Raw genomic sequence first — 18,589 nt, 5'->3', positions numbered from 1 at the left:
GGTGCCAGTTCATCAAAAATTCCGGATAACCGAAAGCTATAGTAAAAGATACGGAGCTGAGAGCTTCCTATAAAGCAACAAACCCTGTTGCTTAGCAACAGGTTCAGAACAATGGCCACAAGTTGCAAGCGTCTCTGTAGCTTAGCAACAGCTGCAGCCACACCCTTGCACAGCAACAGATGGAGGAAGGCAAGTAATAAAAATGACCTGAACCTACTCCTGAATTTTACCGGTTAACCGAGATTTCCGGTTATTTAGGTGCCGGTAAATCAAAAGTTTCTTGTAAAAGGAGAGCTCAACATTTGTGGTGCAGGGCTCTCATAGGTTAAAAAGTCTTTAAAAGTTTGGTTGGTTTATCAAGGTGAACAAAGAGGTGTGTGTTCACCTAAATAGAATAGTCATTGTGCTAAACTATTTGAGCAGTCATGTTAAAGGCTTAACAGAAAATTACTGACAACTCATTGTCTTATGGGAAGGATGTCATGGAAGATATTAAAATAAACTAAGTGTAGACTGAAGATAGTCTTTTCCAGTGTGAATATGTTAACTTTTAAAAATAAATGAAATTAAAACTGTAATTACTTTGTTTAAATGCTATGCTTTATGAACACAATAAAGCAGCATTCCTTTCTTTCAAAAAAGCAGTTTTGAAAAATATTAAACCTTTTAACATTGTAACCCTTTAAAAATTCAAACATTCTTTTCTTTTGTGCTGTTTACTTGAAAAATCTTTTTGTTTAAATGGTAGGCGGCTGACATCATTGGGTGTATTGGCTTACTGCCCTGACCATGTGAAAGATGAATTAATATACAGCTGATGCTGAATTATCTGGGTTTATGACTGTATCTGCACTAGGTTAATTCATTTCTTTTACAATCAGACTGACTCTTCGATATCAAAACTGTTTAAAAAGTTTTATCAACTATATCACATTGCTGCCACAATGATTTTCCATCTGCCCAGAGTGGGACGAGCATTGGTGACAGGTAGGGAAGGAGTTTTTTTTTCTGCTCAATATATTCATTATCTTGCTCTATTACAAACTGATTCAAGTTTGAAGGACAACAAAACCACCCCAATTTATTTTCTTAGACAAGAAAAAATAGAAATCAGTATAGTTAACAATTGCAAAATTAATATAGAACACTGCACTGTTCATCATAGTTCTCTTTAAATTCAGGCTTACCTCTCCACCATTCACATACTCCATGACAAAACATAAACGATCTTTAGTTTGGAAAGAATACTTCAAAGACTGTAATAAAAAGAATCACAAGTGTACAGAGAATTATGTGAATTATTTAGTTTTGATAGTTTTTATAGCAAGTGCCTGCTGCTAATGGTTTTAATATTAAAAAGCTGCATTTAACTTCAGCTGCATTCTCAAAACATCTCTAATACATCTACATAGCGATGAATGGTGCCAAATGCTTTTATCAGCTAGCAAATGGGAAACAGCTTATGGCACTCTTAGATCAACTTTCATTTGCCTGTTATCTAGTGAGATTTTACCCTCACAGATCTTCATAGGTTTGTAATAGAATAATGAAGAAAATGAAAAATAAGTTCCACAGAGGCTGCCTTCTGCTACCAGTTATTGCTAGTTCACTTCACAATGTAAAGTAGACCATTTTCAAGGCTCGTTAGAAATATCAAAACTATTGTGATTCATGAAAGGGAACAGAAAATATAAAATTTAAAGGGCACTCGCTGTCTTTATCAGAAAATGTTTCGCAAACTCTTTCTTTTGCTTGTGTTAGCAAAATAGCCAGAAGAGTAAAGTACCATTTTCATCATAACGACATCACTAACAAGTCAAGGCGATTGAAGTATCTGAATGCAATTAATACTATGTTGTGTGCTTACAAAGGTTTGCTAATTACTTTTTCCATTAAATTTATGTTTCTTTAACAGACCATGGAACTAATTGTGTTTTTTTATTACAAAAAAAGTGAAATTTGATCTAATAGAATGAATTACAACCATATTTTACACTGCAAATGGAGTGACAATGTGCATAAACTTAAAAAAAAAAAATCATAAATAGGCTCAAATGTAAAATGCCTCAAGAAATCAATTACTTCTTTTAGTATGACTTCATTATGACCGGTTCTATTTTGCCTTTGGCCATCGTCTGCAACTGGTTACTGCTACAGAAATTGCAGGTAGCTTCGTCACACTACATAATTTTACATTGTAAATTTATCAGTAAATACATTTTCAAATTCAGGATTGCATGTGCAGTGCCTATTTCAATGTATTAATTTCAATACAGAACAGATGTTGCTATACAATTGTGTAGATAAGATATAACTAACAGTCACTGTAAGCACCAATTATTCTTTGTAGGTCTGGTTAGTACCGAAATTTGTTATAAATTTAATAGAGAAACAGCACAACACTTAAATCTTATATCCATTAATGTCTGAACAGCAGAAAAAAATACTTTATAGTCTTATAGTACTTACCGTTAAAAACGGATGCCTAGTGTTTTTTAATACTCTGCTTTCTGTAAGTGTGTGTGCTACCTCATCCTAATAAAAAGGGAAAACAATGTTTAGGTGCAAGCTCTGTATAGGTAGCTGAGCTTCAGCATACATTTTAAAATAAGCCTTTCATTTTAGTTTTGTTACCAGTTTGCCCAATTTAAACCAGACATGTGAACCAAAAATATTGCAAGTTATAAAACAATTAGAACTTTCACAATTAAAAAATCTAATGAGCTATTAACACCTACAGAACAGAAAGTGGAACAAAGAGATAGGCTTTGTTAAGCTTTTTCTTAAGGATGTTCAGTCAGAAACACTTCTTGTCCAAAAATATTAAACAACTGATGATTCAATTTGAAAACACTTTTCCTTAAACACCTGCTTAAGGAACACACAAGTACGAGCAGGTAGATTTCTCAGGATTCAAAAAGGAAGAAATTCCAGAGGCTCAGTAAACACAACTACTGAAACCCCATATTTCTGTTACAGGTAATGACATACAGGTAAAATTGGTAGTGTTAGATATAGAATACTTCAGAACATACTGAAGAAAGTTAAAAAGGCAAATATTTAGAAAATAAAATTACAGAACTTATAAACACACAATCATAGTTTTCACAGATCAATGATCTTTGTCATGAGAAAGGGATAATTAATAATCTTGTAGTAAAGGGGCCTTTAGGGAAGAGTGACCATAATATGATAGAATTTTAGAGTTTGAAAGTGATTTAGTGAAGTCGAAACTAGGGTCTTAAATCTAAACAAAGCAAACTACGAAGGTATAAAGAGCGAGTTGGCTAAGGTAGATAGGAAACTACATTAAAATATATGATGGTAGACAAGCAATGGCTAGCATTTAAAGAATTAATACATCATTTACAACAAATATACACTCCTTTAAGGCACAAAAACCTCACAGGAAAAATGGTCCAACCGTGGCCAACAAGAGAAGTTAAAGGTAGTATTACATTAAAGGAAAAGGTTTATAATCCTGCCAAAGAGAATAGTAAGCCTGAGGATTGGGAGGATTTTAGAATTCAGCAAAGGTGGGCCAAGAAATTGATAAGGAAAGAGAAAAGGGAGTATGAGAATAAATTAGCAAGAGACATAAAAACAGATTATAATCGTTTCTATAGGTATGTAAATAGAAAGAGATTAGTGAAAGTAAACATGGGCCCATTAGAGGCAGAGACAGAAAAAATTATAATAGGCAATAAGGAAATGGCAGTGGCATTAAACAAATACTTTGTATCTGTCTTCATGGTAGAAGACACAAAAAACATTCCGGAAAAATAATGGGGAACCAAGGGTCTAGAGAGAATCACAGAATCCCCACAGTGCAGATAGAGGCCATTTCGGCCCATCGAGCCTGCACCAACACATATCCCACCCGATCCCCGTAACCCCACGTATTTAATCCCCCTAACACTAAGGGTCAATTTATCATAGCCAATCATCTTAACCTGCACATCTTTGGACTGTGGGAGGAAACCGGAGCACCCGGAGAAAACCCACGCAAACACGGGGAGAATGTGCAAACTCCACACAGACAGTCACCAGAGGCTGGATTCGAACCCGGGTCCCTGGCGCTGTGAGGCAACAGTGCTAACCACTATGCCACCGTGCTGCCCGAATCAGGGACTTAAAGAAATCAGTATAAGTAAAGACATAGTACTGGAGAAATTAATGGGACTAAGTGGCAACAAATCCCCAGGACCGGACGACCTGCATCCTAGGGTTTTAAAAGAGGTAGCTGCAGAGATAGTAGATGCATTGGTATTAATCTTCCAGCCTTTCCCTAGATTCTAGAATAGTCCCCAAGGATTGGAAGGTAGCAAACATAACCCCGCTATTTAAGAAAGGAGGAAGAGAAAAAAACGGGGAACCATAGGCCAGTTAGGCTGACATCAGTAGTAGGTAAAATGCGAGAATCTATTATTAGGGACATGGTAACAGGGCACTTAGAAAATTGTAATATGATTAGGCAGAGTCAACATGGTTTTATGAAAGGGAAATAGTGTTTGACAAATCTGTTAAAAGTTTTTTGAAGATATAACTAGTAGGATGGATAAGGGGGAAACCAGTAGACGTAGTGTATTTGGATTTTCAAAAAGCATTCGATAAGGTGCCACACAAGAGATTATTACACAAAATTTGGACTCATGGGATTGGGGGCAATATGTTAGCATGGATTGAGGATTGGTTAATGGACAGCAAACAGAGAGTAGGAATAAACAGGGCTTTTTCAGGTTGGCAGGCTGTAACTAGCAAAGATCAGTGCTTGGATCTCAGCTATTTACGATCTATATTAATGACTTAGGTGAAGGGACTGAGTAACAAGTTTGCTGATGATACAAAGTTATGTTGGAAAGTAAGCTGTGAGGAGGATGCAAAGAGGCTGCAGAGAGATATAGACCGGTTAACTGAGTGGGCAAGAACATGGCAAATGGAATACAATGTGGGGAAGTGTGAAGTTATCCACTTTGGTAGGGAAAAACAAAAATGTAGAATATTTTTTGAATGTTGAGAGACTGGGAAACGTTTGTATTCAGTGGGACCTGGGTGTCCTTGTACATGAATCACAGAAAGTTAACATGCAGGTACAGCAAGCAATTAAGAAAGCAAATGGTATGTTAGCTTTTGCTGCAAAGGGATTAGAGTACAAGAGTAAAGAAGTCTTACTACAATTATACAGGACATTGGTGAGTCCACACCTGGAGTATTGTGTACAGTTCTGGTCCCCTTACCCAAGGAAAGACATACTTGCCTTACAGGGAGTGCAACGAAGGTTCACTAGACTGGTTCCTGGGATGAGGGGATTGCCCTATGAGGAAAGATTGAGTAGACTAGGCCTATAAGGTGCCACACAAGAGGTTATTACACAAAATTAGGACTCACGGGATTGGGGGTAATATATTAGCATGGATTGAGGATTGGTTAAATGGACAGAAAAGAGAGCAGCAATAAACAGGACTTTTTCAGGTTGGCAGGCTGTAAATAGCGGGGTACCGCAAGGCACTTGCTATCCGGTGACTTGTTCTACTGGTTTTCAGCTTTGCTAGTCACTGGCTTGTGGTTTTACTTTTACTCCGCTGCTTTAATCTATGGTGACCTCCAACTTGCGTCAATTTTAGCCTTCATCTTTCTGCATCGCTACCGACTCTCATTCTTACAGCAACAACCTCCATCCTCAAACTCTCTACCCTTCAAACAGCTTCTTGACTTCACTCACCTGCTTTGGACAGTGGTTCGTCGATGCTCCATACCGGCCCCATCCTGCTTACGCGGCTTTGTCCTTCCATGGGGCCTCGGACTTTGATCCTGGGCTCCCTACTATTGTCCCCAACCCGTTCCCTGCTACCAGGAAATATGTATTCCAACATTTAAACAGGCCTATGTAACCTGAGCTTTTCCCCTGTCCATTCTCGTGCACACTTTGGCTGCTGTTCCGGACCCGAGCAATTCCATTTTTTCCCCCCTATTTTCCTTTTCTCTCTATCCCTCCCTGACCGCACTCTCCTGTCGTCATGCTTCCTTTCATCTCTTCTCTCTCGGATACACTGCCCTCCCAAATCCCTAACCCAATCCTTCATTACTCTTCGACCTTCCTGCTCTCCTGCTGCCGTCCCAGGCTGGACTCCCTCTTAGATAAGCCCACAACTTCCCTCTGTGCCTCTCTTGGCATCCTACGAAGGGCCCATCGTGGCACCGTCGCTGCCGCCTTATGAGCAGCAACACCAACTGTCCCATCCTACTCTCTTGCCGGCCTTCCCGCCCAGCGTGCCCACTGGGGGCAAATCTTGCCAATCTCCTCCCCATCCAACTCAACACCCACAGCGCTGACCCTGTGGATGCTGGCAGTGGGGCAACCATCACTGACTCTCTTCGTATCTCCCTCCAGAATGTCCGTTCACTTGCGAACAAGGCCCTTCCCTTCCATGAGCTTATCGTGAATGATTGCATCGACATCATGGCCCTGACGGAAACTTGGTTGAGGGGTGATGACACCTTACCCGTAAATGAAGCCTCCCCACCTGGCTGTACCTTCCACCACTTGCCCCGCTCAGACCGCCGTGGTGACAGTGTGGCTCATTACCAAATCAGTCTGTCCCCCTATTCCTCAAGCAGTTTCTCCTTTGAGCATCTCACCTTATTCCACCCCTTTCACCTCTCATTTAAAATTCTTGTTCTCTACAGCCCAACCAAGTACCATAAAAATGTTATTATTGAGATATCTTCTCTGTTCTCCTCCCTCAGCACCGAACGACTTCTCATCCTCGGTGATTTCAACCTCCATCTCAATTCATCATGCTCTCTCTCCTCCGAGTTCACTAGCCTCCTAACCTATCTTAATCTCTCCCTCCATGTAAACTCCCCAACCCATATTCACGGCCACCCCCTCGACTTTGCCATCTCTTGTGGCCTCGCTACTCCCATCGCGTCAATTTCAGATAAAGCCATCTCTGACCATTTTCTCGTGTCGCTCTCCACCCACATCCCCCTTCCACCGCCCCTACTTCCTTCTGTGTCCGCCCCTGGAAAAACCTCTCCCAACTCTCTTACAACTGCACTTATGAAATCCCAACTGTCCAGCCTCTGGCGCGGCATTCACCATGACATTTCTGCAGCTACCGATCTGCTCAACCACATCCTCACCACCACCTTCGAGGCCCTAGTCCCTATTAAAACAATTACCCTCTCTTACCCTGGCCGTTCACCCTGGTACAGCTCTCATCTTCGCTCCCTTAAGTCCAAGGGACGCAGGCTTGAACGGATATGGCAGACAACTGGTTTAGCCATTCACCGCCAGATCTGGCTAGACCACAAAGCATTATCGGGTCCTGCTCTCGTCTGCCAAAATTGTTCACTATTCCAGAATCATTCTGGAATGCAAAGATAAACCCTGGCTCCTATTCACTACTGCTAACCATCTTCTTAAACCCCTCTCTCCTGTCTCCTCCACCCTCACCTCCGATAACAACTGTGAGGAGCTCATGGACATCTTTGTCTCTAAGATTGAGACCATCCGTTCAGCTGCCTCTGCCACTTCCCTTCCTTCCCCTAGCCCATTGGGCCAAACTTCCCCTCTGCCCTAGCCCTGAACTCACATCTTTCTCCAGTTTCTCTCCGATCTCCCCACATGACCCCTCTGCGCTCATCTTATCCATGAGCCCCACCTCCTGCTCCCTCGACCTTATTCCCACCAAACTGCTAACCACCCAACTTCCTTTTCTGGCTCCTATGTTAGCTGATATTAATCATTCTCCATCCTCGGGTACTGTCCCCTTCTCCCTCAAATCTGAGGTCATCAACCCTCTCCTCAAAAAACCAACCCTTGATCCCTCCGTCCTTGCAAACTACCGCCCCATCTCCAACCTCCCTTTCCTTGCAAGTCCTTGAACACGTTGTCGCCTCCCAAATCCATGGTCGCCTCCCAAATCCATGCCCATCTTTCCCGCAATTCCATGTTTGAATCCCTCCAATCAGGTTTCCGCCCTTGCCACAGTACTGATACAGCTATCAAAGTCACAAATGACATCCTTTGTGACTGTGACAAAGGTAAACTATCCCTCCTCGTCCTTCTTGACTTGTCTGCAGCCTTTGACACGGTTGACCACTCCATCCTTCTCCAACGCCTCTCCATCGTCGTCCAGCCAGGTGGGACTGCACTCGCCTGGTTCCATTCTTATCTATCTAATCGCAGCCACAGAATCACCTGCAATGGCTTCTCTTCCTGCTCCCGCATCGCTACCTCTGGTGTCCCCCAAGGATCTTTACTTAGCCCCCTCCTATTTCTCATCTACATGTTACCCCTTGGCGACATCATCCGAAAACAGAGCCAGTTTCCACATGTACGCTGATGACACCCAGCTCTACCTCACTACCTCTTCTCTCGACCCCTCCACGGTCTCTAAATTGTCAGGCTGCTTCTCCGACATCCAATTTCGGATGAGCAAAAATTTTCTCCAATTAAATATTAGGAAGATCGAAGCCATTGTTTTCGGTCCCCGCCACAAACTCCGTTCCCTAGCCACCGACTCCATCCCTCTCCCTAACATGTGTCTGAGGCTGAACCACACTGTTCGCAGCCTTGGTGTCGTATTTGACCCTGAAATGAGCTTCCGACCACATATCCGCAGCATAACAAAGACCGCCTACTTCCACCTCCGTAACATCGCCCGTCTCCGCCCTTGCCTCAGCTCATCCACTGCTGAAACCCTCATCCATGACTTTGTTACCTCTAGACTTGACTATTCCAACACACTCCTGGCTGGCCTCCCACATTCCACCCTACGTAAACTTGGTCATCCAAAACTCAGCTGCCCGTGTCCTAACTCGCACCAAGTCCTGTTCGTCCATCTCCTCTGTGCTCGCTGACCTACATTGGCTCCTGGTTAAGCAGCACCTTGATTTCAAAATTCTCATCCTTGTTTTCAAATCCCTCCATGGCCTCACCCTTTCCCATCGCTAATCTCCTCAGCCCCACAATGCCACAACCAGAGATATCTGTGTTCCTCTAATTCTGCCTTGAGCATCCCTGATTATAAATCGCTCAACCTTTGGTGGCTGTGCCTTCTGTTGCCTAGGCCCTAAGCTCTGGAATTCCCTGCCTAAACCCCTCTGCCTCGCTACCCCTTTCCTCCTTTAAAACTTCGACAAAGCTTTTGGTCACCTGCCCTAATTTATCCTTATGTGGCTCAGTGTAAAATTTCTCATCTTACAATACTCCTGTGCAGCCCCTTTGGGACGTTTTACTATGTTAAAGGTGCTATATAAATACAAGTTGTTGTTATATTCCCTACAGTTTAGAAAAATGAGGGGTGATTTAATGAAACATATAATTTTTAAGGAGCTTGACGGGGTTAATGCTGGGAAAATGTTTCACCTGGCTGGGGAATCTTGAACACAGGGTCACAGTTTCAGAATAAGGGGTAGGCCATTCAGGACTGAGATGAGGAGAAATTTTTTCACTCAAAGGGTTGTGAATCTTTGGCATTCTCTACCAGAGAGCGCTTTGGATGCTCAGTCATTGAGTATATTCAAGGCAGAGGTTGATAAATTTTTCGGAATTGAGGGATGAGAGGATAGTGCAGGAAGGTGAAGTTGAGGTAGAAGATCAGCCATGATCTTGTTGAATGGCCGAGCAGGCTCGAGGGGCCGAATGGCCTACTCCTGCTCCTATTTCTTATGTTATGTTCTTATAAATTTTCCCACGGCAATACTTTCAGTGAGCTGGATATTAGTAAACCACAAAATAAGATTAGTATATTTAAGTGCATCATTCATTATTTTAAAATTAAAAACAAGCATCCAATTTAGTATAACCAGCACTTAGTATTATATTCAAGGCAGCAGACTACAAATGGCTGTTTTAATTTCATTTAAATTTAAAATTTATAAATTTAAAATTATAAACCTATGTTTCCTGTCTAAAGAGCTATAAATGGTCATTAGTTGGCATGACATTTGTTGTGCGAGGGCAACAGTGTCCCACCCTCACAGCAGCATCGCAATTTAGACAGTCATAAGAGTGCTGTAGAATGAGGTGTGCTGCAGAATGAGGAGCAATGGTCAAGGTGGTACATACACAAATTACATCAGATAGATTAAGAATTCCTGGGTTCCCTCCGCATCCCCACACAGTCTCTACACCCCCCCCCCCACCCCCACACGGATTCATTAATTCACAAATGTGTAGTAAAATGGATGAAGAAATAGGCCTGCAGAATGTTTACACACTGCAGTAATAATAAAGCAGAACTTGTAAATGCCAGAATATTTTAATCCAATGATTGTATGCAGTTTTTCTACATTATGATGAGTTTTACCGAGGATGACATATTTGCATGGGGCCCCTGGTGGAGAGCCCATATTTCACTGGGGCAACGGGGCATGGGCCCTGTAGGTCCGTGCATTAATCCAAGCTTGCCAGCAATGAAAGCATACATAAATGAAGCTAATGTAAATAAAATAATTATGACACAGCCTATGCTATACCTAAATTTCTACTTGAATAGGTGTATTGCACCACTGCATAATTAAGTCATCACATTTCAAATAAAGCTTACAAATTTAGTAAATGTCTGACTGTGGGAGAGCGAAATCAAACTGATCCCCCAAACATTTTACTTTTCTCTGGTTCCTTCCCACTGCACACTTTCTCCAACGAGTATGTAAGCTAAGTATAAAGTTTTTGTTAATACAGGTTGCCACTAATCTAATCCCAATCCATAGCCAATTATTAGAAGGAGCGCGCAAGTGCCGTAGAGTGACTGGCTGTTAATTTAGCAACAAATGCTTGGCCGCCACTTGGCAGCTTCTCACAATGGGGTAATTGAAATCAAGAGCTCACCATGTAGGAACAGCAAGTACAGACCTGTGTCCCACTATTCAGTGGTAGACCACATTGGAAAATTCATTAGAGTGGCTTTGGATTGCAGTCATCAACAAAAAGGTACCAAATAAGACTGTTCACGTTGAGGTGGACAATTCTGGTTAAGTATAAAGGTGCAGTAATCCTACTTTACGCTGCCTGTAAAACAATTTTCTCAAGGCTCTTAACTGATTTGCACTGTTACATGTGTATATATTGTATTATACTGTCAATTTATATTATAATGATATATATTTTGGCATAGTGCAGAGCAATGAGCGAAATATGGTTAATGTCAGCATGTATGAAAGTTGAAAGTTGTCTGGGTAGTTTGTACATCTTTAGGTGATTATGGGTTCAAATTGGTATAGCTTTTAATAGAATTCTATACATTTTTGATGTACTGATTTTGGTTTGGGTGGTTAAGAAGCCAGCTGGGAGGTGTTATGCTGATAGTATCCTACACATCCAGCTTAATTGTGAACTGAGCCAACTCCTGCCTTACCCAACACTGTACTTTCACAAAGTGTGAGTCACTCCACCCTAGCTGTGAAAGTTGCTTTCTGGTTGTGTGAGGGCTTCACTTGTTTGTTGGGAGTAATTATTTTTTGTGCTGCTGTGCAAGGGCGTGTGTTCTGCTATCCATTGGGTAGGGAATTGCAAAAGGAAACTACAATGGTATGAGGCACGAGTTGGGTAGGATTGATTGGGGAATGTTACTTAAAGGGTTGACGGTGGATAGGCAATGGCAAACATTTAAAGATCGCATGGATGAACTACAGAATTTGTTCATCCCTGTTTGGCATAAAAATAAAACAAAAAAGGTGACTCAACCGTGGCTAACAAGGGAAATTAGGGATAGCATAAGATCCAAGGAAAGGACATATAAATTGGCCAGAAAAAGCAGCAGACCTGAGGATTGGGAGCAGTTTAGGATTCAGCAAAGGAGGACAAAGGGATTAATTAAGAGGGGGAAAATAGAGTATAAGAGTAAGCTTTCAGGGAACATAAAAACTGACTGTAAAAGCTTCTATAGATATGTGAAGAGAAAAAGATTGGTGAAGTCAAGTGTAGCTCCCTTGCAGTCAGAATCAGGGGAATTTATAATGGGGAACAAAGAAATGGCTGATCAATTAAATACATACTTTGGTTCTGTCTTCACAAGGGAGGACACAAATAACCTCCCAGAGATGTCGAGAACATAGGGTCTGATGAGAGGGAGGAACTGAATGAAATCAGTATTTGTAGGGAAATGGTGTTAAGGAAATTGACGGGATTGAAGGTCGATAAATCCCCAGGGCCTGATAATCTACATCCTAGGGTACTTAAGGAAGTGGCCCTAGAAATAGTAGATGCATTGCTGGTCATCTTCCAAAATTCTATAGATTCTGGAACAGTACCCATGGATTGGAGGGTAGCTAATGTTACCCCACTATTCAAAAAAGGTGAGAGAGAGAAATCGGGGAATTATAGACCGGTAAGCCTGACATCGGTACAGGAAACTTTGCGATATCCGGCACCGACGGGACCGAGCTGGTGCCGTTAGATCAAAACTTCCAGATAGACCAGCGCTAATGTTGAAGGATACGGAGGTTTTCATCTCCGTATCTGACAACAAACACTGTTGCTTAGCAACAGCTTGTAAACACTCGGCCCGTACCTTGGAAGCGTCTCTGAAGCTGTTGCTAAGCTACAGAGAGGCTTTCCACAGCCTGACTGTTTAAAAAAAATGCTAGGGGAAGAAAAAAAACCTAACAAAACGGCTGCTGATTTCTGCCGTTAGATCGAGGCTTCCGGACATACAACCTCCAGATAAACCAAAGTTTCCTGTAGTGGGGAAAATGCTAGAGTCCATTATAAAAGATGTAATGGCAGAGCACTTGGAATACAGTGACATGATCGGACAAAGTCAACATAGATTTACAAAAGGTAAATCGTGCTTGACTAATCTACTGGAATTTTTTGAGGATGTAACTGGTAGAATAGATAAGGGAAAACCAGTGGATGTGGTGTATTTGGACTTTCAGAAGGCTTTCGATAAGGTCCCGCATAAGAGATTAGCATGTAAAGTTAAAGCAAATGGGATTGGGGGCAAGGTACTGACTTGGATAGAGAACTGGCTGGCAGACAAGCAAAGAGTTGGAATAAACGGGTCTTTTTCCAAGTGGCAGGCAGTGACTAGTGGGGTACCGCAGGGATCGGTGCTAGGACCCCAGCTATTCACAATATATTAATGATCTAGATGAGGGAACTAGATGTAATATCTCCAAGTTTGCAGATGAGACAAAGCTGGGTGGGCGTGTGTGCTGTGAGGAGGATGCAGAGAAACTCCAGTATGATTTGGACAGGTTGGGTGATTGGGCAAATGTATGGCAGATGCAGTATAATGTGGATAAATGCGAGGTTATCCACTTTGGTGGCAAAAACAGGAAGGCAGATTATCTGAACGGCAATAGATTGGGTGAAGGGGAAGTGCAACGAGACCTGGGTGTCCTTGTGCACCAGTCGCTGAAGGTAAGCATGCAGGTGCAGCAGGCGGTTAAGAAGGCAAATGGTATGTTGGCCTTCATAGCGAGAGGGTTCGAGTACAGGAACAAAGATGTCTTGCTGCAGTTGTACAGGGCCTTGGTGAGACCACACCTTGAGTATTGTGTGCAGTTTTGGTCACCTTATCTGAGGAAGGATGTTCTTGCCATGGAGGGAGTGCAGCGAAGATTCACCAGGCTGATACCTGGGATGGCAGGAATGACGTATGAGGAGAGATTGGGTCGATTGGGCTTATACTCGCTGGAGTTTAGACGAATGAGAGGGATCTCATTGAAACTTAAAATTCTAACAGGACTAGACAGACTAGATGTAGGATGTTCGCGATGGTCGGGGAGTCCAGAACCAGGGGTCACAGTCTAAAGATAAGGGGTAAGCCATTTAGGACAGAGATACATAGATACATAGATACATAGAAGATAGGAGCAGGAGTAGGCCATTCGGCCCTTCGTGCCTGCTCCGCCATTCGATGAGATCATGGCTGATCCTTTAATTCAGTATCCCGTCCCCGCCTTCTCTCCGTAACCCTTAACCCCTTTTGCCCGTAGAAATATATCTAATTCCCTCTTAAATATATTTAATGAGCTGGCGTACACTGCCCTCTGTGGCAATGAGTTCCACAGGTTCACCACTCTCTGAGTGAAGAAATTCCCCCTCATCTCTGTCCTAAATGGTTTAGCCCTTATCCTTAAATTATGTCCTCTAGTTCTGTTCTCACCCGCCAAGGGAAACATTCCTTCTGCATCCAGTCTGTCTAGACCTGTCAGAATTTTATACACTTCTATGAGGTCCCCTCTCAATCTTCTAAACTCCAGTGTGTACATCCCTAAACTACATAGTCTCTCCTCATAGGTCATTCCCGCCATTCCTGGTATCAGCCTGGTGAATCGCCGCTGCACCCCCTCCATGGCAAGAACATCCTTCCTCAGATGAGGCGACCAAAACTGTACACAGTACTCGAGGTGTGGTCCCACCAGTGCCCTGTACAGCTGCAGCAAGGTATCCCTGTTCCTGTATTCTAACCCTTTTGCTATGAAGGCCAGCATACCGTTTGCCTTCTTGACCGCCTGTTGCACCTGCATGCTCGCCTTCAGTGACTGGTGTACAAGAACACCCAGGTCTCTCTGTACTTCCCCCTCTCCCAATCTATTGCCATTTAAATAATAATTTGCCCTCCCGTTCCTGCACCCAAGGTGGATAACTTCGCACTTGTCCACATTATAGTGCATCTGCCATTTATCCGCCCAATCGCCCAGTCTGTCCAAATCGCTCTGGAGCTTCCTGGTCTCTTCCTCTGAGCCCACCCCCCCTCCTAGTTTAGTGTCGTCTGCAAATTTGGAAATGCTGCATCCGACTCCCTGATCCAGGTCATTAATGTAAATTGTGAACAGCTGGGGGCCCAGGACAGATCCCTGTGGTACCCCACTTGTTACTGCCTGCCATTCAGAAAATGAGCCGTTTATTCCAACTCTCTGTTTTCTATCTGACAGCCAGTTCCCTATCCACGCCAAAACTTTCCCCTTTATCCCATGAGCCTCAATTTTCCATGCTAATCTTTTATGTGGGACCTTATCGAAGGCCTTTTGGAAGTCCAGGTACACCACATCTACTGGCTCTCCCCCATCTATTCTACCAGTTACTCCCTCAAAAAATTCCAATAGATTAGTCAAGCACGATTTACCCTTTGTAAATCCATGTTGACTCTGTCCTATCCTGTCCCCATTTGCTAAGTGCTCCGCTATTTCATCCTTAATGATGGACTCCAGCATTTTGCCCACAACTGATGTAAGGCTTACAGGTCTGTAATTACCTGCTTTTTCCCTACCCCCCTTTTTGAATAGTGGGGTAACGTTAGCTACCCTCCAATCCATCGGCACTGTTCCCGAGTCTAATGAATTCTGAAAAATCATCCTTAGTGCATCCGCTATCTCTAGGGCCACCTCCTTCAGTACCCTAGGATGCATGTTATCAGGCCCTGGGGATTTGTCCACCTTCAATCCCTTTAGCTTCCTTAACACCATATCCTTAGAGATATTGATTTGCGTCAGTTCCTCCTTTGCCAATGTCCCTATTTTTCCCGATATCCCAGGGAGGTTTTTTGTGTCTTCCTTCGTAAAGACTGACCCAAAGTATGCATTTAGTTGATCTGCCATTTCCTTATTTCCCATTATATATTCCCCCGTATCTGACTGCAATGGACCAACTTTGGTTTTCACCAGTCTTTTCCTTTTGATATATTTATAAAAGCTTTTGGAGTTAGTTTTTATATTTTCCGCCAGCTTGTTTTCGTAAGCTATTTTGCCCCTCTTGATCATGCCCTTTGCCCTCCTTTGCTCTATCTTAAACTGTTCCCAATCTTCCGCTCTGGCGCTTTTTTTGGCTATTTTATACGCCCTATCTTTGGATTTTATGCTGTCTCTAATTTCCCCTGTTATCCACGGTTGAGTCACCTTTTTAGATTTCCTTTTATGCCAGATTGGTATAAACAATTTTTGCAATTTTGAGGAGGAATTTCTTCACCCAGAGAGTGGTGAACCTGTGGCATTCTCTACCACAGAAGGCTGTTGAGGCCAATTCATTAAATATATTCAAGAAGGAGTTAGATATATTTCTTAAGGCTAAAGGGATCAAGGGATATGGGGAGAAAGCAGGGACAGGGTACTGAATTTGGATGATCAGCCATGATCTCATTGAATGGCAGAGCAGGCTCAAGGGGCCGAATGGCCTAATCCTGCTCCTATCTTCTGTTTCTATGTTATGCTGTCACCTTGAGCACTGCTATAATACTTCTCCAGAACACAGTGCAAGATAACCATCAGGAGTGGAGGACAAAGTACTTGTCAGAGTTGGAGTTAGCAAAAGGTAAAGTAGTTGTTTCCTCCCCATGCACCTACTGGTGTACGTCTTTAAAGCTTTGTTTCCACTTTTGCATGGAGTTCATTTTTGATGCAGATGCTCGATATTAAAGTAAAAATTATTTGACGAGTCCAGTAACAAAAATTATTATGGTATATATAAAAGTCACTGAACAATTAACTAACAGAAATTCTGCACTTGTATTCATAAGTACTTTACAACCTGGGAGGCAAAAAACACAGCAACACACATTTTAATGTATTTGAATACCTTTGTAGCATTGATCAATATATAATATTGGTAAACAAAGCAATTATAAACTCTACCAAGTATTATATAAAATTTTACTGTTGTTGCTTGTATTTTTCTATTTCGCTTGAAAACTTAATCACTACTTTACAATTCCAACTACAAGAATATTAACATCTTCAATCTTTCAGTGTTGCTTCTGAAAAGTAAACCATTTGTGCCTACCTTTGCAATAATAATTTCTTTCTTTAGAATCTTCATTGCGTAATATTTCCCAGTTGCCTTTTCCTTGACTAAAATTACTTTTCCAAAAGTGCCTTTTCCCAGTAGTTTTAAATAATCAAAGTCATTCATAGTCTGTAAATAAAATGAGGGAAAAAAGTGTCAACAAAAACTGTACCACAGTGGAACTCGATAGATAGAACTAGTTGCCACATATGAAAAGCAAGAAGCCTGGTTGAACTGCATTCAAACTAATTCAAAATGGGTAATTAACCTTTAGAATACGAACAAGGTCAGGAAAATTATTGTCTCATTGGGGCTATCAGTTTTATAAGTTTTTATCTTACACAGCATGATACTGGGGAAAATATCCAGTAAAGTAACAAAACTCCTCAGATGTCAAGTGTAACTTTATTATTGTATTAACAATGTACAGAAAAATAAAAACGAATACATTTTAAATATAAAATGTGAGCACTTTGCTTCTGCTCACCTAGTAACTTTTTCTTGCTCCAACCTTTCTTCCTTGTTTTGTCCTATTACTTTAATCTTCCCAAAACTATCCCATCCTCCTCCATCACCGACCCTCCAATCCAGCAGCCCACTGGGGGCTTGTCCCCCTAACTGGCTTCCTGTCCCGCTTACCCCACCCACAACTGTTCCCACAGACTCTGCCATCAGATTAACAATGATTGCTCCTCTCTGCATTTCCCTTCAGAATGTCTGTTCATTCGCGAACAAGGTTCTTGCTGTCCACAACCGTACTTTGGACATGAACATCATGGCTTTGGCTGAAGCTTAGCTCAAGGGTGGCAATATCTTGCTTCTTACTGAAGCCTGCCAAGCGTGCCTCTACATTCCACTACCTGCCTCACTCAAACTGCTACGGTGGCCGAGTGGTCCTCATCACCAAGCCACACCATCTCCTTCAAGCAGCTAACCTTGTTCTACCAGTCTTGCCTCTCCTTTAAAGTCCTCATTCTCTAATACGCTCCCAGCCCCATCTCAAGGTTCGCCCCTAGACACCCTCCCACTTTTCCTCCCCAACTTCTGCACTGAATGACTCCTCATCCTTGGTAATTTCAATCTCAACTCACCTTGCCCTCTCCTGAGTTCAATGACCTGCTGCCTCAAGAAACCTCTCCATATACTCTCCTACCTATATTCAGAGACATCCATGTAAGACAGTTTGAATCAGACACCAAATATGGCTGCAACAACAAAAATCCATTTATTATGTTCGACCAAGTCCAGACACATACAAGGTATTTGACAGATTTATTAGAATTTTTTTGAAGGTGTAACCAGCAGGGTAGATAAAGGAGAACCTTTGGATGTAGTATATTTGCATTTCCAAAAGGCATTCGATAAGGTGCCACAAAAAAGGTTGCTACGCAAGATAAGGGCGGTATAATGAAGGTTCACTAGATTGATTCCTGGGATGAGGGGGGTGTTCTATGAGGAGAGATTGAGCCTATACTCTCTGGAGTTTAGAAGAATGAAAGGATCTCATTGAAACATACAAGATTCTGAGGAGGATTGACAGGGTAGATGCCGAGAGGTTGTTTCCCCTGGCTGGAGAGTCTAGAACTAGGGGGCATAGTCAAGGATAAGGGGTCGGCCATTTAAGACTGAGATGAGGAGGAATTTCTTCACTCAGAGGGTTGTGAATCTTTGGAATTCTCTAACCCAAAGGGCTGTGGATGCTGAATCGTTGAGTATATTCAAGGCTGAAATAGATAGATTTTTGGACTCCAGGGGAATCAAGGGATATGGGGATCGAGCGGGAAAGTAGAGTTGAGGTCGAAGATCAACCATGATCTTATTGAATGGCGGAGCAGGCTCGAGGGGCCT

At 42.3% G+C, this 18,589-nt stretch overlaps 1 protein-coding gene across 10 annotated transcripts in view; it reads right to left on the bottom strand.

The window, feature by feature from the left end:
* The window catches only part of akt3a (AKT serine/threonine kinase 3a), a 378,634-nt gene that overhangs the window by 115,236 nt on the left and 244,809 nt on the right, over positions 1-18,589 (bottom strand). For all 10 annotated transcript variants that reach the window (XM_085979837.1, XM_085979815.1, XM_085979816.1 and 7 more), the window contains 3 exons: positions 16,739-16,870; positions 2,470-2,535; positions 1,188-1,256 (listed from right to left, as the gene is read on the bottom strand). In XM_085979837.1, coding sequence (XP_085835963.1) covers positions 1,188-1,256; positions 2,470-2,535; positions 16,739-16,870 — 267 coding nt within the window. The remainder of the gene's footprint in view (positions 1-1,187; positions 1,257-2,469; positions 2,536-16,738; positions 16,871-18,589) is intronic.

Source organism: Somniosus microcephalus, chromosome 3, assembly GCF_052327205.1.
Source record: "Somniosus microcephalus isolate GS21.2 chromosome 3, FLI_Smic_1.0, whole genome shotgun sequence".
Lineage (NCBI taxonomy): Eukaryota > Metazoa > Chordata > Chondrichthyes > Squaliformes > Somniosidae > Somniosus > Somniosus microcephalus.
The sequence above is the reverse complement of the archived record's forward strand: the minus strand, read 5'-3'. Positions and strand labels throughout refer to the sequence as shown.